Here is an 18,861-nt window from a genome sequence, read left to right as displayed (position 1 = left end):
TTAAAACCTTCGACTAACTACAAATCCGCAACCAAACTCATGTTTTATGTCATGACAGCCATAATACAGAGCGTCACCTTTAGGTGTTGTTGTGACGCCTTTCCCATTTCATCGTATTTCCTGTGTGGCAGTAATGTCGGCGTTGTACTTTTGAAGTACATCTGCCAATGCGTAAACTGCACCTTCTCTATAAAGAGTGCGAACATTCCAGGTGCAGATTCGCAGATCATGGTCCTTAAAACGTGTGTGGGGGTCGTAAACTTTAGAGGGATTTGTTTTTCTTTTCTTTTGTTTTTTCATAGTAGGTTGTTTTTTCTAGGGGACGTTACTAACCCTGCGCCCAAACCCATGTTTTTAACGTTCTTATGGGTGAACACGCGGCACCTTTTAGCTCACTACCTTTAACGGATGTTAAAGGCTGCTACCCCAGGTGACGCCACGGGGAGGTCAGTGTCCACTTGAGATGAAAGAGGGTCCAAGATAAATCCTGGACTTTGCCATATTAAAGCCGGTCAGGACCGTTTCTTTGGTATCTTTCATCCCCTACGTCACCCGAAGAAATATTACAATTTGCAAAGTTCCACCCAAATCAGATACTCAATTCGAATGTTATGGTACTCATCCGTTATTGTTGTAGCAACGCAAATATGTTCGTTCGTGTATTATTTCATTTATCTGCTTCTGGTTCCTCTGTATCCACACTTAAAAATTCTGCACCCTGAATTGGTTGCCTCCATAAAGAACCAGAAAACAGGTGAGTGGGGTTAGCTGGACAGCTAAATAAATGCAGCGCGTCCACATGCCGCACATGTGTTGGATATCGTGGCATCAATTTGGGCCCAATACGATTTGAGGTGGCTGCATCGTCAGAATTTTAATTTGACTAAAACCAAACGTATTGGCCTTGGCAGATGCCATTCTTCACACAGTATTCAGTACGAACTGCGCGACTGCATCGGTGTGAATGATATCCAAGCCTGCCTGAGAGGCTCGTTGGTTTAGAGCTTTTCGTTTGTACCTTCGGACCTCTCTTTCTAGATCATGAAGTTCTATCCTGACGTGTCTAGATGGGGGAAGCCTCTCCGCTGCTCATGAGTAAGCACGTGTGGAATGCAGGGCTGCATTCTTGCAGGTTAAATATTCTTCCACTACATAACGCTAACACTTGCATATCACAGACCGGTCTATTGCTTTGTAAAATGTGAACAAGGTTTCTTTGTCAACACTGTCAGCAGCTGTGGCTTACACGGACGACATAAACATGCCTTACATCAACATTTTGGGGTAGTTAGTGGTCGTTATCAGGGCATCATTGACCAATATTATTTCAGGACACCATTTCAGTCGTCCATGGGGTGAACATTGTGGCAGTGGACTTACAAGGATATTTTTATATTTCTCAGATGGAAGAACTGTACTAAATCAGCTATGTAGACATTTAACCTATCACATATCGATGCTATACTTCCTAAACCTCGTATCTTAAAAATAATTTTTTTGAGGAGAGATAAAAAAAACTACCATTTTAGGTTACATGCAAATGCAATTTTTAGGGAATTAGATGTAACCAACTTTCTAATAATTTCGTTTAAACTTTTTCCAAAATGATCGTTTTTATCTCTCCTCAAAAAAAATTATTTTTTACGATACATGGTTGAGGAAGTAAGGCATCGGTACGTCATCGACGATAGGATCCGACACCAAGATCGTACAATCATCCGCATACATTACGTCTGAAGGCTGTGGAATTTTCAAAAGGTAGAGGTTCAACAGTTCCGAAGATATAACCCCACCTTGGGAAACTTCCTGTCTCATTCTACGGGATTTGGACTTCTTGTTTCTGAATTTCCCAAATGACTATGCATTTCCGGAATCCATGTTGATATGGGGCATCTGGAAATCTGATTCTCATCGTTGGGAGGAGTGGTGCCTCTAGAAAATTTGCTACTGGATGCAGGAATGAAATTGGCCTATACCATTCATCTCAGATAGCATTCTTGCCAGGCTTCAGTAGCGAGAACACCCTGCCAACTTTCCAGACTTCTGGTATAATATGGCAAAGACATAAATACAACAAGATAAGACATTTTTTTGTTATCATTCTTCAGTGAATAGCTTTTGAATTTGACATACTGTTATATTACGATATGGTGATATAACATTTTTTTCTTTTATACATTTTTACGTATTTAACCGATCCAATTGACATAGAATTATACTTGAATAGATCCCTGAATTCATAATTTTTTTTTCTGATACCATTACATAAAATGTTCCTCCTTGGTTGCGATTTTGAATTAACTGCAACCTGTTAAGGGTAATGTTTCTATACAAAGTTTCGTAAACATTTTTTGTTGCATGCATTTTGTCTAGTCTTAGTTGTATTTATATCTTTGAATATGGGTGGCTAACGATAGGTTGAGGATGTTTGTGGGGATGTTTTTATTTTTAAATTTATATCTGCTTAGAGTGACTTCAAAAATGTGTCCATAATTCTGGTAAATTCAAATTTTCAATTTCATTTTGTACATGTGGTTTTTTCTCAGAATCACCTTATAATTAAGATTTTATGTAATCTTATTCAGAAACTCATCACGCTATGATACAGGGAGAGATTGTAAAAAAATCATAACCCTAATGTACACATTAAACATTCCAACTATGGATCACTATAGTCCTCCTCCTCCGCTTCTTGTGCGATCCTTCCGCAGAATGTTGTAACATCGCAACGTTTCGCGGCGACCCTGATTTGCTAATTTTGCTGAAGCAAAATTGTAGGAATGAAGCAACAACTTGTGGGGGCGTCTCGTTTTCGTCGGCAAAGAAGTTGGAGACACACTGGTTCTGGTGCAAAAAGCAGCAACATACCTATCGCAGTAATCCTGGATACGATATAGGCCAGATCACCCTCGGAAGTGCATCTATTCACTACATCCAATCCATCTCACCATTACTGACATGTTGTGGATGCAAAGCAGGCATTCCGGGATAAATTACAGCTCCCATGTTGAAAAAAAAACTAACACAAACGCAGAATTGTTGAAGTAACGGCTTCTCATCAGTCATTTTGATTGGTGATGGCGGGAGTTTTTAGAGCCATCACCTCAGGCAAAAAAAATATATGATTCTAGTTAGCACCACAAGGAATGCTTTTCAGCAAAAATAAAAACAAAATCCAACATGCCTTAATTGACACTTAATTAAATATTTTGAAACCTTTATGGGTGAGATACCGGAAGGAGTGGACCGATATGGTCGATTTCCGAACCTTCGAGAGTTATCGTATTAACCGGCCGGTCATCCAGAAAGACGGATGGACGGACGGATGTGGCTATATTGACTCCAAACTATCTAAAATAGATACCCTAAAATATTTGGGGCTGAAAATGATTATTTGAAGGAGGCACTTTTCTGATCGTGATAAAGATTATATACCCTCTGTAGCCATAAGACTGTTGGTATAAATATCAATACTTGTATGTAAATAGTTTACTGTAAATAAATCTTTTATTTGTATGTATATATTTAATTAAAAATTTGTTTAATTTTTTGTTCAAAATATGTTTTAAAGCACATTTATATTTGTTTTAAATAAATGAGAGAGAACAAAAAATACATTTGGACAAACTGTGCACAGTTGCAGCAGTTGCATTAGTCTGTCAGTGACACTGCAGCAAACAAAAACGTATATTTTATATAAAAGAAATCACAAAAAACCTGTGGTATTGCAAAATTATACTTAAAGAGGTCTCACAAATCTTACTTACTTAGCCCAAAACACAACATTTGTCCTATGAGCCGAACTAAGAAAAGATTTCCATTCCACTCTGTTTATTGCTTTGCTTTTTGCAATAACGGGTCTTCCCATCTCTTCTTCCAATTTTTGCTCCATCGAAGCCTTGGCCTGCCAGCTCTGCGTGTACTGTAATGTGGCCTATATTTATACACCTTTTTAGCGAGCTAATCTTCGCGCTGACTTATAACATGGCTTAGCAAATACAATCGTTGTATCTCGTCAACGCAGATTGGACCTTAGATCTTTCGAAGATTTTTCTCTCAATACACACCAAGAACTGTCTTATCTGGTTGCGCAAGTATCCTACATTACGTACGGGTAGTATCAGTGTTTCTAAAGCATTGTTTTTGTTTGACGTGTGGCTTTGTTTTTAAACTGGTTACTTAAGCCAAAGTAGCATCTGTTGTAGAGCTGGCAAACTATCGATATTCCCAACATTAGATATTTGCGATATTTAATTTCAAAAAATTGATTGCTATCGATATTATCGTTAATTTGTCATCACCATTAATTTGGAAATGAAAATGGCGGAAATGTCTATTCTTTTGTTGACACTTTGCAGAAGTAGTCCACCGAAACAAATGCTTTTATTTTATAGAAATACATTTTACTTTTCGAAAAATGTCCACGTTTGACAAGGGACTTACATCCACAACACCGAAAACCGCGACATTTCTATTTATATCAATGAATTATAGGATAGGTATTTTTAATCCGATAATATCGATAGACAATACCATATATCGATATTGGAATTTTGCAAAATAATCAATATTATCGATAGTGTCATAGATTTTTTGCCAGCTCTAATCTGTTGGGCAATGTAATTCTTCTTCTTACTTCACTGATGTTGTTTGCTGTGTTTATGGAAGTGCCGAGGTAGACGAAATCTTTTTCTACCTCAAAATTATAGGAACCAACTTCTTAAAGGTATCTGTTACTTCGTTTACTGATCGGCCCATGACGTTTATATCGTCAGCATAAGCAAGTATCATGTGGCTATTGGTGTCAATTGTGCCATTTCTTTTAACATCTGCATCTCGTATAACCTTTTCCAGCTGAATGTTGAATCGGTTACACGAAAGGCTGCCTCCTTGTCTGAAACCTCATTTTGTACTAAACACCACGGAGAGTTTCTTCCCTATTTTAACTGAGGACTAACAATCAGTTAATGTAATTTTACAATGCCGAATTAGCTTTGCGGGGATACCAAATTCAGACATGGCTTAGAATACCTTTGAACGTAGAGGGCTGTCGAAGGCTGCTTTATAATCGACAAAAAGGTGGTAAGTGTCGATCTGCATCTCTTGGGTCTTCTTCCGGATTTTCCGCAGGGTAAATATCTGGTCAATGGTGTATTAGTCAGGTGTAAAGCCGCATTGGTATACTTACTTACTTAGCTGGTCCATTACAGAACATTTGTTCCGAACTAAGAAAAGATCTCCAATTCTCTCTGTTTAGTGCTTCGCTTTCTGGAATACCGTGCCTTGTCATCTCTTCATCTATTTGTTTGCGCCATCTGTTCTTTGGCCTGCCAATTCTGCCTGCAACGCCATGTGGTTCGAATTTATACACCTTTTTAGCGGGTTCATCATCGCTCATTCTTATGATATGGCCTAGCCAACGCAATCCTTACATCCAGATACCTTTATCTATACTGATGTCGTTGTATAGCAGATACAGCTTGTGGTTCATACGACGTAGATATTCACCGTCAACGCACATTGGTCCATAGATCTTTCGAAGAATTTTTCTCTCAAACATACCAAGCACTGTTTACCGCGGCGCCGTAACCCGACCCAATACCGCCAGACCCACTTTAGAAGATTCTCCTTCGACCTTCATAAAGGTATCGGTTACTTCTTTTACTGATCGTCCCATGATGTCTATATCATCAGCATAAGCAAGTAACATGTGGCTATTGGTGTAGATTGTGCCACTTCTTTTGACGTTTGCCTCTCGTATAACCTTTTCTAGCAGGATGTTGAAAAGATCACACGAAAGGCTGTCTCCTTGCCTGAAACCTCTGTTGGTACTAAATTGTTCGGAGAGGTTCTTTCCTATTTTAACTGAAGATCTTGTGTCAGTTAGAGTCATTTTACAAAGCTGAATGAGATTTTCGATTTTTTGTGGCAGTCGAAGGCTCCTTTATAATCGACAAAAAGGTGGTAGGTGTCGATCTGCATCTCTTGGGTCTTCTCCATGATTTTCCGCAGGGTAAATATCTGGTCAATGGTGTATTAGTCAGGTGTAAAGCCGCATTGGTATGATCCAATTATTTCGTTGACCACAGGCTTTAGTCGTTCTGGCACTATCTTGTAGGCAATAGGGAGAATACGTATTCCCCTATAGTTAGAGCATACAGGCTTATCTCCTTTCCTGTGGACAGGGCACAGGATGCTCAGGTTCCAATCGTGGGGTACTCGTTGTTCCTGCCAGATGCTGCTAACTAAACGATGAATACACCTTATCAGCGTATCGCTTTTGGTTATGAAAAGCTCGACTGGTAGGCCATCGGCTCCTGCTGACTTATTACTCTTCAACCAGTTTATTGTCGTCTTTATCTCGTCTTGGCTGGGCGGTATACATGCAATAGCATCTTCTGGGATAGCATCTGTGGTATCTTCGTCGTCTTCCCTAGTAATGGATACCAATAGTCTGGAAAAATACTCTTTCCATATTCCAGCACACTATCTGTATCAATTAACAAATTACCTTGATGGTCTCTACGGGAAGATGTGCCTGTACCAAAGCCGTCAGTTTGATCTTTCACTCTTTTGTAGAACTTTCGGACTTCATTCTGGCTTCTGTATATCTCGATTTTTCACTCTCCCGCTTTTCCATTTTTTTTTCTTTTTCCTACGGAAAAAAACGTTTCCCCTCTCTCCTTTTCTCACGATACCTCTCCCGATCGCTAGTGGTTGTAGTAGCCCTATATGCCGAATTTTTCTCTTCGGTAGCAGCAGGAGACTCCTGGTCATACCATTGCCTCCTTGGTGGAGGTTTCTGGTATCCAAGTACATATGGATTTTGCGGCTATTTGCATTGAGTGGGCAATACTTTGCCATTGTTCTGATATGTTATCGAGACGAAGAGTGATTTAGCTATACTGTTGTTGTTGTAGCAATGCATATATGTTCGTTCGTGTATTATTTCAGTTATCAAGTTCCTCTGCATCCCGACTCAAGAATTCTGCAACCTGGACTGGTTGCGCCCATAAAGAATGAGGAGACAGGTGAGTGGGGTAAACTGGGCAGTTGAATAAATGCACAGTATCGTGTGGTCCCAATCCACATGCTGGTATCGTGGCGTCAATTCTGGCACAATACGAATTGAGGCGGCTGCATCGTCCGGATTTTAACTGCGCTAAAACCACTCGTGTTTGCTTTGGCAGCTGACGTTCTTCTGCTGCGATGAATAGGGGATGGTCTCCAAGTACGGCATTCACACTGTATCTTCGTACAGCTTGGGCAACCATGTTGGTGTGAATGTGATTCAAGCCTGCCTGATACGCTTGTTGATCTAGCAGTTCTCTTTTATACCTTTGGACCTCTCTCTCTAGACCATGAAGGTCTCTCCTGACGTGCCTGGGTGGGGGAGCCTGTCCATTAAATCGTGACAGGGATGCTCACTGCGGTAACACCCAAGCAGGTACTGCATCGACAACAACTTATTGTGCTGACGCACCGGTAAAACCTTCGCCTCCTCATGAAGATGGTCCACTGGTGTCATGAGTAGGCACCCTGTTGCAGTCGTCAGGCGGCATTCTGGCAGGTTTGAATCTTCTTCCGCTGCGATGCGCTAACCTTAGCAGACCATGCTGGCGACGCATAACTTACCACAGACCGGCCTTTTGCATTGTAGGTGGTCAACAAGGTTTCTTTATCAGCACCCCAAGTGCTGCCGGCCAGCGACTTGAGAACCTTGTTTCTACTTCTGATCTTATTGCAAATAGCTGTGGCATGCGCGGACGACTTGAACATGCTATCGAACGTTACACCCAGTATTTTAGGGTAGTTAGTGGTCGGAATCAGTGCACCATCGGCCAATATGTTCAATGGGAGCCTCATCTCAGCCGCCCATGGGGTGAACAGTGTGGCAGTATATTTAGGGGCGCATATTTGCATATTCCTCAGATGGAAGAACTGCATTAGGTCAGCTATGTGGACATTTAACCTATCACATATGTCATCGATGATAGGACCCGACGCCAAGATCGTACAATCATCCGCATACATCACGATCTCTATACCGTCTGGAGGGTGTGGAATTTCAGAAAGGTAGAGGCTAAACAGTTCCGGAGATATCACCCATCCTTGGGGAACTCCCTGTTTCACTCTACGGGTTTTGGACTTCTTGTTTCTGAATTCTACAAACGACTTGCGTCCACACATATAGTTGATTACCCAACGTTTCAAACATGGCTGGAGATTAGTTTTCTCTATATCCTCGAACAGCTTGGTATGGTTGACGATATCGAAGGGCTTCGATAGGTCAAGAGCCACCATGACTGTTCGGTCGCACGGCCTTTTCTGATTCAGTCCTCTACTGATATGTGTGGATATGGGGCTAATGCTGTTGTAGTACTATGCATTTTCCGAAATCCATGTTGATATTGGGCAACTGGAAAACACCTTCGCATTGTGGGAAGGAATAGCGCCTCTAGGATCTTTGCCACTCGCGACAGGAGTGAAATCGGCCTGTACGATTCACCTCTGCTGGCATCCTTGCCAGGCTGCAGTAGCGGGACCACCCTGCCAACTTTCCAGGCATCTGGTACAACATAGGTGGCTAACGATAGGTTGAGAACATTTGTTAAATACTCAACCAGCTGCTTAAGTCCTTGGTCACACTAGAGGGTTTCATTGAAACATTTTCATGAAACCAAGGGTTACTAGGTTGAGTTCCATATTAGAGTAATATGATGAAGTTGCTGTAGTGGGGAACTCGATTTAAGAACACATAAAAATTTCAATGAAACCACTCTAGCATTACCACCGATACTCGGTGCGGGCCCAAAGCTTTGGATGCTTTAGCGTTTCGGATGGCATCTGGAACATCGCTCATCGTAAATTGTGCTGGTACCTCCTCGGCTGGAAGAGCTCTTCTTATACGCCCTATCACTCTCGGGGTGCTCTATGAACTGCTGGTTAAAATAAGACGCACACCTCTGTCACGCAGTTGAAAGTAACAGCCGTTCTGTCATCCTTCTTTTCCGGACTCGAGAGTGATTTAACCGTTGCCACAATTTGCTTATTCCTGTACCAATGTTGCATTGCTTCCGATGGTCTAGCCACTTTTTCCGCTAATGTTCGACTACCAGCCTGTTGACTTCAAGAGTAAGTTCTCTAACTCTTGGGTCTTCGGGGTTCGTACGACGAAGCTCATCACGTTCATTTGCTAGCAATATTGTTGTGAGTGCAGCTTACCGATGTCTAAATTTCGTGTTATGCCTATTCGTACTTCATTTGCTACGTTTAACTGGTTACGTACCTTTGTTGCAACAAAGTTTTGGTCCGAGTCTATGTTTGCTGCTCGGAAGGAACGTACATCCAACACGATCCTTGAATGTCTTCCATCTATCTCACACATCACCATCACCAATATACTTACATATGTCTATGGTGGATATTCGGCTCATAGGGAATATTCAATGTTATTGGCGAGATGAAGAGCTATTTTGGGATGTTGCATTTATTGGTACATTATACATTGGTGATTATACGTTGCGAATTACGATAACACTTTGTTCACCAAGTCGCTCCAGGCACTAAGGGCCTGTTTATGTATGTCGATAAGAAAATGAATACGTAAGAAAAACTACCAAATTTGAGAGTGCTTTTCAAATTTGATTTTTTGTTTTGAAGCAAAAGCAAAGGAAATAGTTTTCAAAAACTAAAGTTTGGGTGTGTTTCATGCGCACACATTTTCGTTTTACATGGAATTTGTAACCCTTCGTATAAATGTAACAACTTAATATTTATTGTACAATTATTTTCGGTACTTCAAATGACCGGTTTTCATACTAATGCATATGATTTTAACCATATTTCAGTGCACCTGTATCCGTATTTAAGATATTATAATTTGTTAAGTCAACTTCTTTTCCATTCTCTATGTATGTGTGTGTTTTTTTCTATGTGTTTCTGTAACTTCCTAGAAAAATCCAAAAATATACCTTATGTTAAATTTTGTTGTATTTATTTGTCTTCTTTTTTTTGTATCGTTCAATGGCCACTTCATTTTTAGATAACTGAATTTGATGCATGTCCACGTAAAGCCTGCAATAATGGTTACTATCCCATACACGAGGCGGCCAAAAATGCCAGCTCGAAAACTATGGAGGTCTTTTTACAGGCAAGTATCAAACGAAAAACGAAAAAAAAAATCACTAAATAAAAACAACAAATATAGCCACAAAATCAACAATATTTTTACTATAGCCACGAACTTGGCAAAAAAACACAATAAAGTAAGAGAATCTAAACGAACCAGGGTAGAGACGTGTCTCAAAGGGCAAATATTTTAGCTGATATATTTTGTTTGATGTATTTTCTTTTGTTTTTTGTGCGTAAATATTTTGTCTACAAAATCGATGGTTTGCAAAAATGATAGAAGAACATTTTGATGGGGTATGTGCAGGAATGAGGAGACAATATCTACGTTTCCATACAAAGTATATCTGCAGCCATAATCTATAACATATAACGAACTTATCCGATAGCAAAATTGTAAAGAAAATAAGTTGGGAAACGCTACGAATACTAAAAATTCGTATGAGAATAACTTGGGAAAAACCATTAAATAAGATCTCAGCAACAATGATAAGCTTCTTACCTTTTCTAAAAAATTAACAAACATTCCCTAAGGAAATGACAGTCAATCCACTGATGTAGCCAAAGGAGCTGAATTCTCTTCCAAAGATATTTTTAAATAAAAAATATTTTTTTATTTGACATACAATTTCTTTTTATAAAAATGTTCATACTTTGGAACAAATATTTATTATTTATTATTTTTAATATTCTACACTAGTTCCATGCGCAAGAAGGTATTTTTTCTGTAGCATACATATGTTTTATGGTTAAATCGTTAAACATTCACCCATATTTACTTCCAAGAATATATTATTTTGTTGTTATTTTATTGTAAGCAAAAAAAACATACATATTTATGTAAATAACCCATGACTCGGTGTCAAGAACAAAGGTTGCAAATAAAATTTATACAACAAACCAAAAAACAACAAATTCTATGGTCTGTTGTCAATTTTATGTTCTAGGAATTATCACATTAGTATCGATTTTCGGAATGTAAGAGGCATCTAAGGGAATTTAGTGTAAATGTATATGTGTGTGTGAACATATTTGGCACAAAGAAATGAAATCATATATCAGTGTGGGATCTGATCCTTATTTAATGATTCCCAGAACATAAACAGGACAATGATATGGAATTGCCTTTAAGTCACAATAAAAAGAAACAAAAATTGGGTCCAGTAGTAGACTCACCATGACCAACAAAAATAGACATGAAAGGAAATAAATTAATTATCATATTTATCGGCATAAACAAATGCTTAATATTATTTATTATGGTTTGGATTTTTCGAATGGATTTATAGTTTTCAGATTATTTTATTGTTGTAAAATAATTCAGCTAAATCTCGGGTTTTGTTGTTTTTAAATTTTAAAACAACAAGTTTTATTTAAAGTGAGATGTAGTTAAAATTGATTTAATTTCAGATTATGTTAAAGCTTAACTTCATCTTACATATAAATCTTAATCAAATGCTTAAATTTTCAAATGCTTCAAAGGCGTTTATATTACCCTTTAAAGTTAAATGCATTTTATAAATTTCAAATTTACTATGACAAACAAAAATATTTCATTTTAAAACAAAGCTACAAACGCAAAAACATAATCAATATTTCGCACTTTTTAAAAATCACAATTTTACCTATAAATTTATTGACCTTGTCCTTTTCAACGAATTTTTCATTTTCTTGTTTATGTTGACATTGAAACAGAACAAAAGAAACCATAAACCACAATGCTGCAAAAAAGTAACACACACAAAAAACCACGTTATCGTTCATTACCGTAAAACTTTTTTGCACATCAAAAAAAAACCAATGAACTTTTCATTCAATGTTCTTCTTGTCACAAGTTGTTCATTTTATTGTCCTTATTCCATGAACTGTTTGTTATCAACATGGAGAGAAGCTTAAATTGGTGTCATTAGGAAAAAAAATAACTTTCTTTTCACACTTCCTTTTTTGTGAAGAACATTATTAGAAATTTATTAATCTTTAATTCTTCTTTTGTCTCACATTCTTAACAACTTTTTGAAGTTCATGTTTTGTGTCTAGGAAGTTTTTGTGGTAAAAAATAAGTGAGTAAACACAATAGGCGGCGTGATTTACAGTAGGTATAAAATAAAACAAAAATATAAAATTTAAAATGTAGAGTATAAAATATAATAATAAACAAGTAAAAACGGTGTTAAGTTCGGCCGGGCCGAACTTGTTATACCCTCCACCACAAGTTGTACTGAAGTAAAATGGAATAATTAGTTTCCTTTCGTGTATGAAGAAGACTTAATACTAAATTTCAGCAATTTTGGTGAAACAATGTTAGGCACCATTCTATATGGGCTATTTCAAAACGTCGATCTATACCGACAAATTTCTGACGGACAGTTTTTAGGCTCAAAGAAGACTTAATACCAAATTTCCTATATTTCGGTAAGAGAATGTGACTAAAACTTAAAAAATACCGAAAATCAAGAAGTACGCTTCTAGTACTCTTCTGGAATATTTTATAACTCTTGGAAGACGAAATAACGAATTTCAGCCATTTCGGTTGGATATTGACGTCACAATCTTCAGTATTACGAAAATCGGGAGGTACCGTTCTATGGGGGCTATATCGAAACGTGGACCTATACCGACGAATGTTAGTCAGAAATGGGGCAATATGAATGCGTGGACCTGTACAGACATATTTCTGACGAACAGTTTTATATCACATTGAAGACTAAATACCAAATTTCAGCCATTTTGGTGAATATTGAAGACACAACCTTCAAAATATGAAAAATCGGGAGGTACCTTTCCATGGGGGCTATATGAAGGCGTGGACCTATACCGACAAATTTAAAGGGGAGTTTGAGTACCCATAACGAAGTCTAAATACCAAATTTCAGCCATTTCGGTGTGATAATGAAGCTAAAACCTTCAAAATACCGAAAATCGGGAGGTACCGTTCTATGGGGACTATATGAAGGTGTAGACCGATACCGACAAAATTCTGGGGGGAAGTTTTATACCCCTAAAGAAGACTACGTACCAAATTTCAGCCATTTTTAGGAAAGCTAAGGGGGCCACCGTGGTGCAATGGTTAGCACGTCCGCCTTGCACTCAGAAGGTCTGCGGTTCGAATCCCAGGCCAAGCAACATCAAATTTTCAACGGTGGCAAAATTCCCCCTCAGTAATGCCGGAGACATTTCCTGAGTATTTAAGCCATGAAAAACTTCTCTACAAGTGGTGTCGTAAGGCACGCCGTTCGGACTCGGCAATAAAAAGTAGGTCCCATATCATTGAGCCAATATGAATCGGCGTGCACTCATTGATATGAGAGAAGTCTCCCTTGTCCCATATGGGATGTTTGTGGAACAATTATATATATTATATATATATATATATATATATATATATATATATATATATATATATATATATATATATAAGGGAAAGTTTTATACCCCTAAAGAAGACTATGTACCAAATTTCAGCCATTTTGGTAGGATAATGAAGCTAAAACCTTCAAAATACCGAAAATAGGGAGGTACCGTTCTATGGGGTCTATATGAAGGTGTGGACCGATACCAACAAAATTCTGGGGGAAAGTTGTGTACCCCTAAAGAAGACTACGTACCAAATTTCAGCCATTTTGGTAGGATAATGAAGCTAAAACCTTAGAAATACCGAAAATCGGGAGGTACCGTCCTATGGGGGCTATATGAAGGTGTGGACCGATACCAACAAAATTCAGGGGGAAAGTTGTATACCCCTAAAGAAGACTATGTACCAAATTTCAGCCATTTTGGTAGGATAATGAAGCTAAAACCTTAAAAATACCGAAAATCGGGAGGTACCGTTCTATGGGGGCTGTATGAAGGTGTGGACCGATACCAACAAAATTCTGGGGGAAAGTTGTGTACCCCTAAAGAAGACTACGTACCAAATTTCAGCCATTTTGGTAGGATAATGAAGCTAAAACCTTAAAAATACCGAAAATCGGGAGGTACCGTTCTATGGGGGCTATATGAAGGTGTGGACCGATACCAACAAAATTCTAAGGGAAAGTTTTATACCCCTAAAAAAGACTACGTACCAAATTTCAGCCATTTTGGTAGGACAATGAAGCTAAAACCTTCAAAATACCGAAAATCGGGAGGTACCGTTCTATGGGGGCTATATGAAGGTGTGGACCGATACCAACAAAATTCAGGGGGAAAGTTGTATACCCCTAAAGAAGACTGCGTACCATATTTCAGCCATTTTGGTAGGATAATGAAGCTAAAACCTTAGAAATACCGAAAATCGGGAGGTACCGTCCTATGGGGGCTATATGAAGGTGTGGACCGATACCAACAAAATTCAGGGGGAAAGTTGTATACCCCTAAAGAAGACTATGTACCAAATTTCAGCCATTTTGGTAGGATAATGAAGCTAAAACCTTAAAAATACCGAAAATCGGGAGGTACCGTTCTATGGGGGCTGTATGAAGGTGTGGACCGATACCAACAAAATTCTGGGGGAAAGTTGTGTACCCCTAAAGAAGACTACGTACCAAATTTCAGCCATTTTGGTAGGATAATGAAGCTAAAACCTTAAAAATACCGAAAATCGGGAGGTACCGTTCTATGGGGGCTATATGAAGGTGTGGACAGATACCGACAAAATTCTGGGGGAACGTTTTGTACCCCTAAAGAAGACTACGTACCAAATTTCAGCCATTTTGGTAGGATAATGAAGCTAAAACCTTAAAAATACCGAAAATCGGGAGGTACCGTTCTATGGGGGCTATATGAAGGTGTGGACCGATACCAACAAAATTCAGGGGGAAAGTTGTATACCCCTAAAGAAGACTATGTACCAAATTTCAGCCATTTTGGTAGGATAATGAAGCTAAAACCTTAAAAATACCGAAAATCGGGAGGTACCGTTCTATGGGGGCTATATGAAGGTGTGGACCGATATCGACAAAATTCTGGGGGAAAGTTTTATACCCCTAAAGAAGACTACGTACCAAATTTCAGCCATTTTGGTAGGACAATGAAGCTAAAACCTTAAAAATACCGAAAATCGGGAGGTACCGTTCTATGGGGGCTATATGAAGGTGTGGACCGATATCGACAAAATTCTGGGGGAAAGTTTTATACCCCTAAAGAAGACTGCGTACCATATTTCAGCCATTTTGGTAGGATAATGAAGCTAAAACCTTAAAAATACCGAAAATCGGGAGGTACCGTTCTATGGGGGCTATATGAAGGTGTGGACCGATATCGACAAAATTCTGGGGGAAAGTTTTATACCCCTAAAGAAGACTGCGTACCATATTTCAGCCATTTTGGTAGGATAATGAAGCTAAAACCTTAAAAATACCGAAAATCGGGAGGTATCGTTCTATGGGGGCTATATGAAGGCGTGGACCTATACCGACAAATTCCTGGGGGAAAGTTCTATACCCCCAACGAAGACTAAGTACCTAATTTCAGCCATTTTAGTGGATTATTGTTGCCACAACCTTCAAAATACTGAAAATCGGGAGGTACCGTTCTATGGGGGCTATATGAAGGCGTGGACCTTAACCGACAAATTTCTGGGGGAAAGTTCTATAACCCCAACGAAGACTAAGTACTAAATTTCAGCCATTTTGGTGGATTATTGTGGCCACAACCTTCAGAATACCGAAAATCAGGAGGTACAGTTTTATGTGGGCTATATGAAGGCGTGGACCCATACCGACAAATTTCAGGTGGAAAGTTTTAAACGTCCAACGATGACTAAATACCAAATTTCAGCCATTTTGGTGGGATAGTGAAGGTAAAACCTTAAAAATACCGAAAATCGGGAGGTACCGTTCTATGCGGGCTATATCAAAACGTGGACCGATATATCCCATTTTCAATACCAACCATCCTGGAAGTAATAAAAACTTCTAAACCAAATTTTGACGCTCTATCTTAAAAATTGCGAGCTGTATCTTGATTTCAACAGACAGACAGACGGACAGGCGGACATGGTTAGATCGACTTAGAATTTTATGCTGATCAATAATATATATACTTTATAGGGTATCCGACGAACATTTCGATGTGTTACAAACGGAATGACAAATTTAATTATACCCTCCATATGGTGGAGGGTATAAAAATATAAAATAAAAAATATAACTTTTTTTTTTATTTTTTTTTATTTTTGCCTTATTAAGGCGAAGGCCGTTTATAGTGATATTTAATTAATTCTCTTTCGAGTTGAGCTGTTAGGCCTTTAGAGATACATTGAAAAATTAGGAGTCTACCGAAGTCCCACGCATCCAACCATTACACTACGTTTCACGGGTGGTAAATCCGATCTTCAGGTGTATTAGGATGTTGTTTTTGTGGCAGACGAAGGCAAAGCTTGGTAACTGGTATATATATCGAACTTCATTAGATAAATGTATATGCGAAATTATGTCAGTTAATTGAAACTCCAAACTTTTCCTATAGTCCTGCTTTGGTAATCCCATTTTTCAATGTTCACAAATACTATGGTAAGTTTTATTCCTACATCATTAGTAATTGCTCTTCTATATCAGAAGATTTTATTTTTTGATCATCAATTATTGTCTACTAAAGTTTTGACAAGTTGATGGTGGCTTAGAACGCTAAGACGCCGGCAACCTTGACACTCAGTTGTCGGAGACCCAGGTTCGAATCCCAGCCTGGCTCATGCTGAAATTATTTTTTATTTTTGCCTTATTAAGGCGAAGGCCATTTATAGTGATATTTAATTAATTCTCTTTCGAGTTGAGCTGTTAGGCCTTTAGAGATTCCTAATTTTTCAATGTATCTCTAAAGGCCTAACAGCTCAACTCGAAAGAGAATTAATTAAAAAATATAACATTTATATAAATAAAAACCAAATGTCGTTCATTGGTAATGGCATTAAAAAACAAAATACAAATTACAAAATACAAAATACAAAATACAAAATACAAAATACAAAATACAAAATACAAAATACAAAATACAAAATACAAAATACAAAATACAAAATACAAAATACAAAATACAAAATACAAAATACAAAATACAAAATACAAAATACAAAATACAAAATACAAAATACAAAATACAAAATACAAAATACAAAATACAAAATACAAAATACAAAATACAAAATACAAAATACAAAATACAAAATACAAAATACAAAATACAAAATACAAAATACAAAATACAAAATACAAAATACAAAATACAAAATACAAAATACAAAATACAAAATACAAAATACAAAATACAAAATACAAAATACAAAATACAAAATACAAAATACAAAATACAAAATACAAAATACAAAATACAAAATACAAAATACAAAATACAAAATACAAAATACAAAATACAAAATACAAAATACAAAATACAAAATACAAAATACAAAATACAAAATACAAAATACAAAATACAAAATACAAAATACAAAATACAAAATACAAAATACAAAATACAAAATACAAAATACAAAATACAAAATACAAAATACAAAATACAAAATACAAAATACAAAATACAAAATACAAAATACAAAATACAAAATACAAAATACAAAATACAAAATACAAAATACAAAATACAAAATACAAAATACAAAATACAAAATAAAAAAAAAACAAAATACAAAATACAAAATCTATATATATATATATAAAATTCTTCGAGACTGCCATGATGTTCGAAATTAAACTCCTCCGAAACGGCTGGACCGAATTCGATGAAATTTTGTATGTGGAGTTTTTAGGTCTGAGAATAGGTTTTTAGCTATTTTTTATACTGGTCAGTGGAGTGACCAGGGTACGTCCCCCACAAAATTTTTTAAGAAAACGTGAAATCAAAGAGATTTTTGAACGTATTGTTTAAAAATTTGTTGCAATACTATGGTAATAACTGTCTTGATCCTGAGTGGTCGTCTCGGAAGTGGAATATCGCGGTCAGCCCAATTTTTTAAAAATGTATAATTATAGGTAATATCCTTAATTTTAGTAAGCGTGACTACAAAAACGCTATAAACACTGGCTTCAAGAATTGGGAAAGCGTGATCAACCCCACATTTTGGAATACAGTACAACCCAAATAACGTTAAATGTCCCTTGACCGAAATTCCAAAAAATCGATTGAGAAATCAGGCAAAACATAATTTCAAAGATGGTTAAATAACAAGAACGTCTAAAAAATGTACATTGGTCACTAAAGCGATGGGCCAGCAATTCGGTGCATCTATAACCTATCTACATGTATATAAAGTTCTTTAAGACTGACATGATTTTCTAAATTAAACTTCCGAATCGGCTGGATGAAATTGTGTGTAGGTTCATAAGGTGGTAGAATACCGAAAATGGAGGGTGTGCGGGACTTCCCCAACAACGGGTTTTAACAAATCGCTAAATATCAGAGATTATTAGACGTATTGGTACTTAATAAAATTGCAGTTGTGGCCTCTGCCATTAATGGATGTTTTGGAAGCAGAATACCGCGATTGCGTCCAATTTTTGATTAGATTTACAAATTTAGTAAGTAAGACAGCAAACATGGCATGAACATTGACTTCAGTGCTTGGAATAACTCGATCAAGACCACGTTTTTTTAATACAGTAAAGTCTAGATAAACCCAATAGCATTTTGAAGTAATTTTTAGGAGTGTTTAGGAGTGCAAAATAATAACGTGTTCAATGAAACAGATCTCTGTTAACAAAAAGTAAAAACAACGTTAAGTTCGACAGTCCCCAA

The 18,861-nt window shown here is 37.4% G+C and overlaps 1 protein-coding gene across 2 annotated transcripts in view; it reads left to right on the top strand.

Annotated features, from left to right (window-relative positions):
- TrpA1 (Transient receptor potential cation channel A1) overlaps nt 1-18,861 on the top strand; it is a 176,589-nt gene that overhangs the window by 77,495 nt on the left and 80,233 nt on the right. For both annotated transcript variants that reach the window (XM_073983842.1, XM_073983841.1), the window contains one exon: nt 10,046-10,153. In XM_073983842.1, coding sequence (XP_073839943.1) covers nt 10,046-10,153 — 108 coding nt within the window. The remainder of the gene's footprint in view (nt 1-10,045; nt 10,154-18,861) is intronic.

This window comes from Musca autumnalis, unplaced genomic scaffold, assembly GCF_047663935.1.
Source record: "Musca autumnalis isolate F117 unplaced genomic scaffold, ASM4766393v1 scaffold_4, whole genome shotgun sequence".
Taxonomy (NCBI): domain Eukaryota; kingdom Metazoa; phylum Arthropoda; class Insecta; order Diptera; family Muscidae; genus Musca; species Musca autumnalis.
This window is presented reverse-complemented; position numbering and strand designations above follow the sequence as displayed.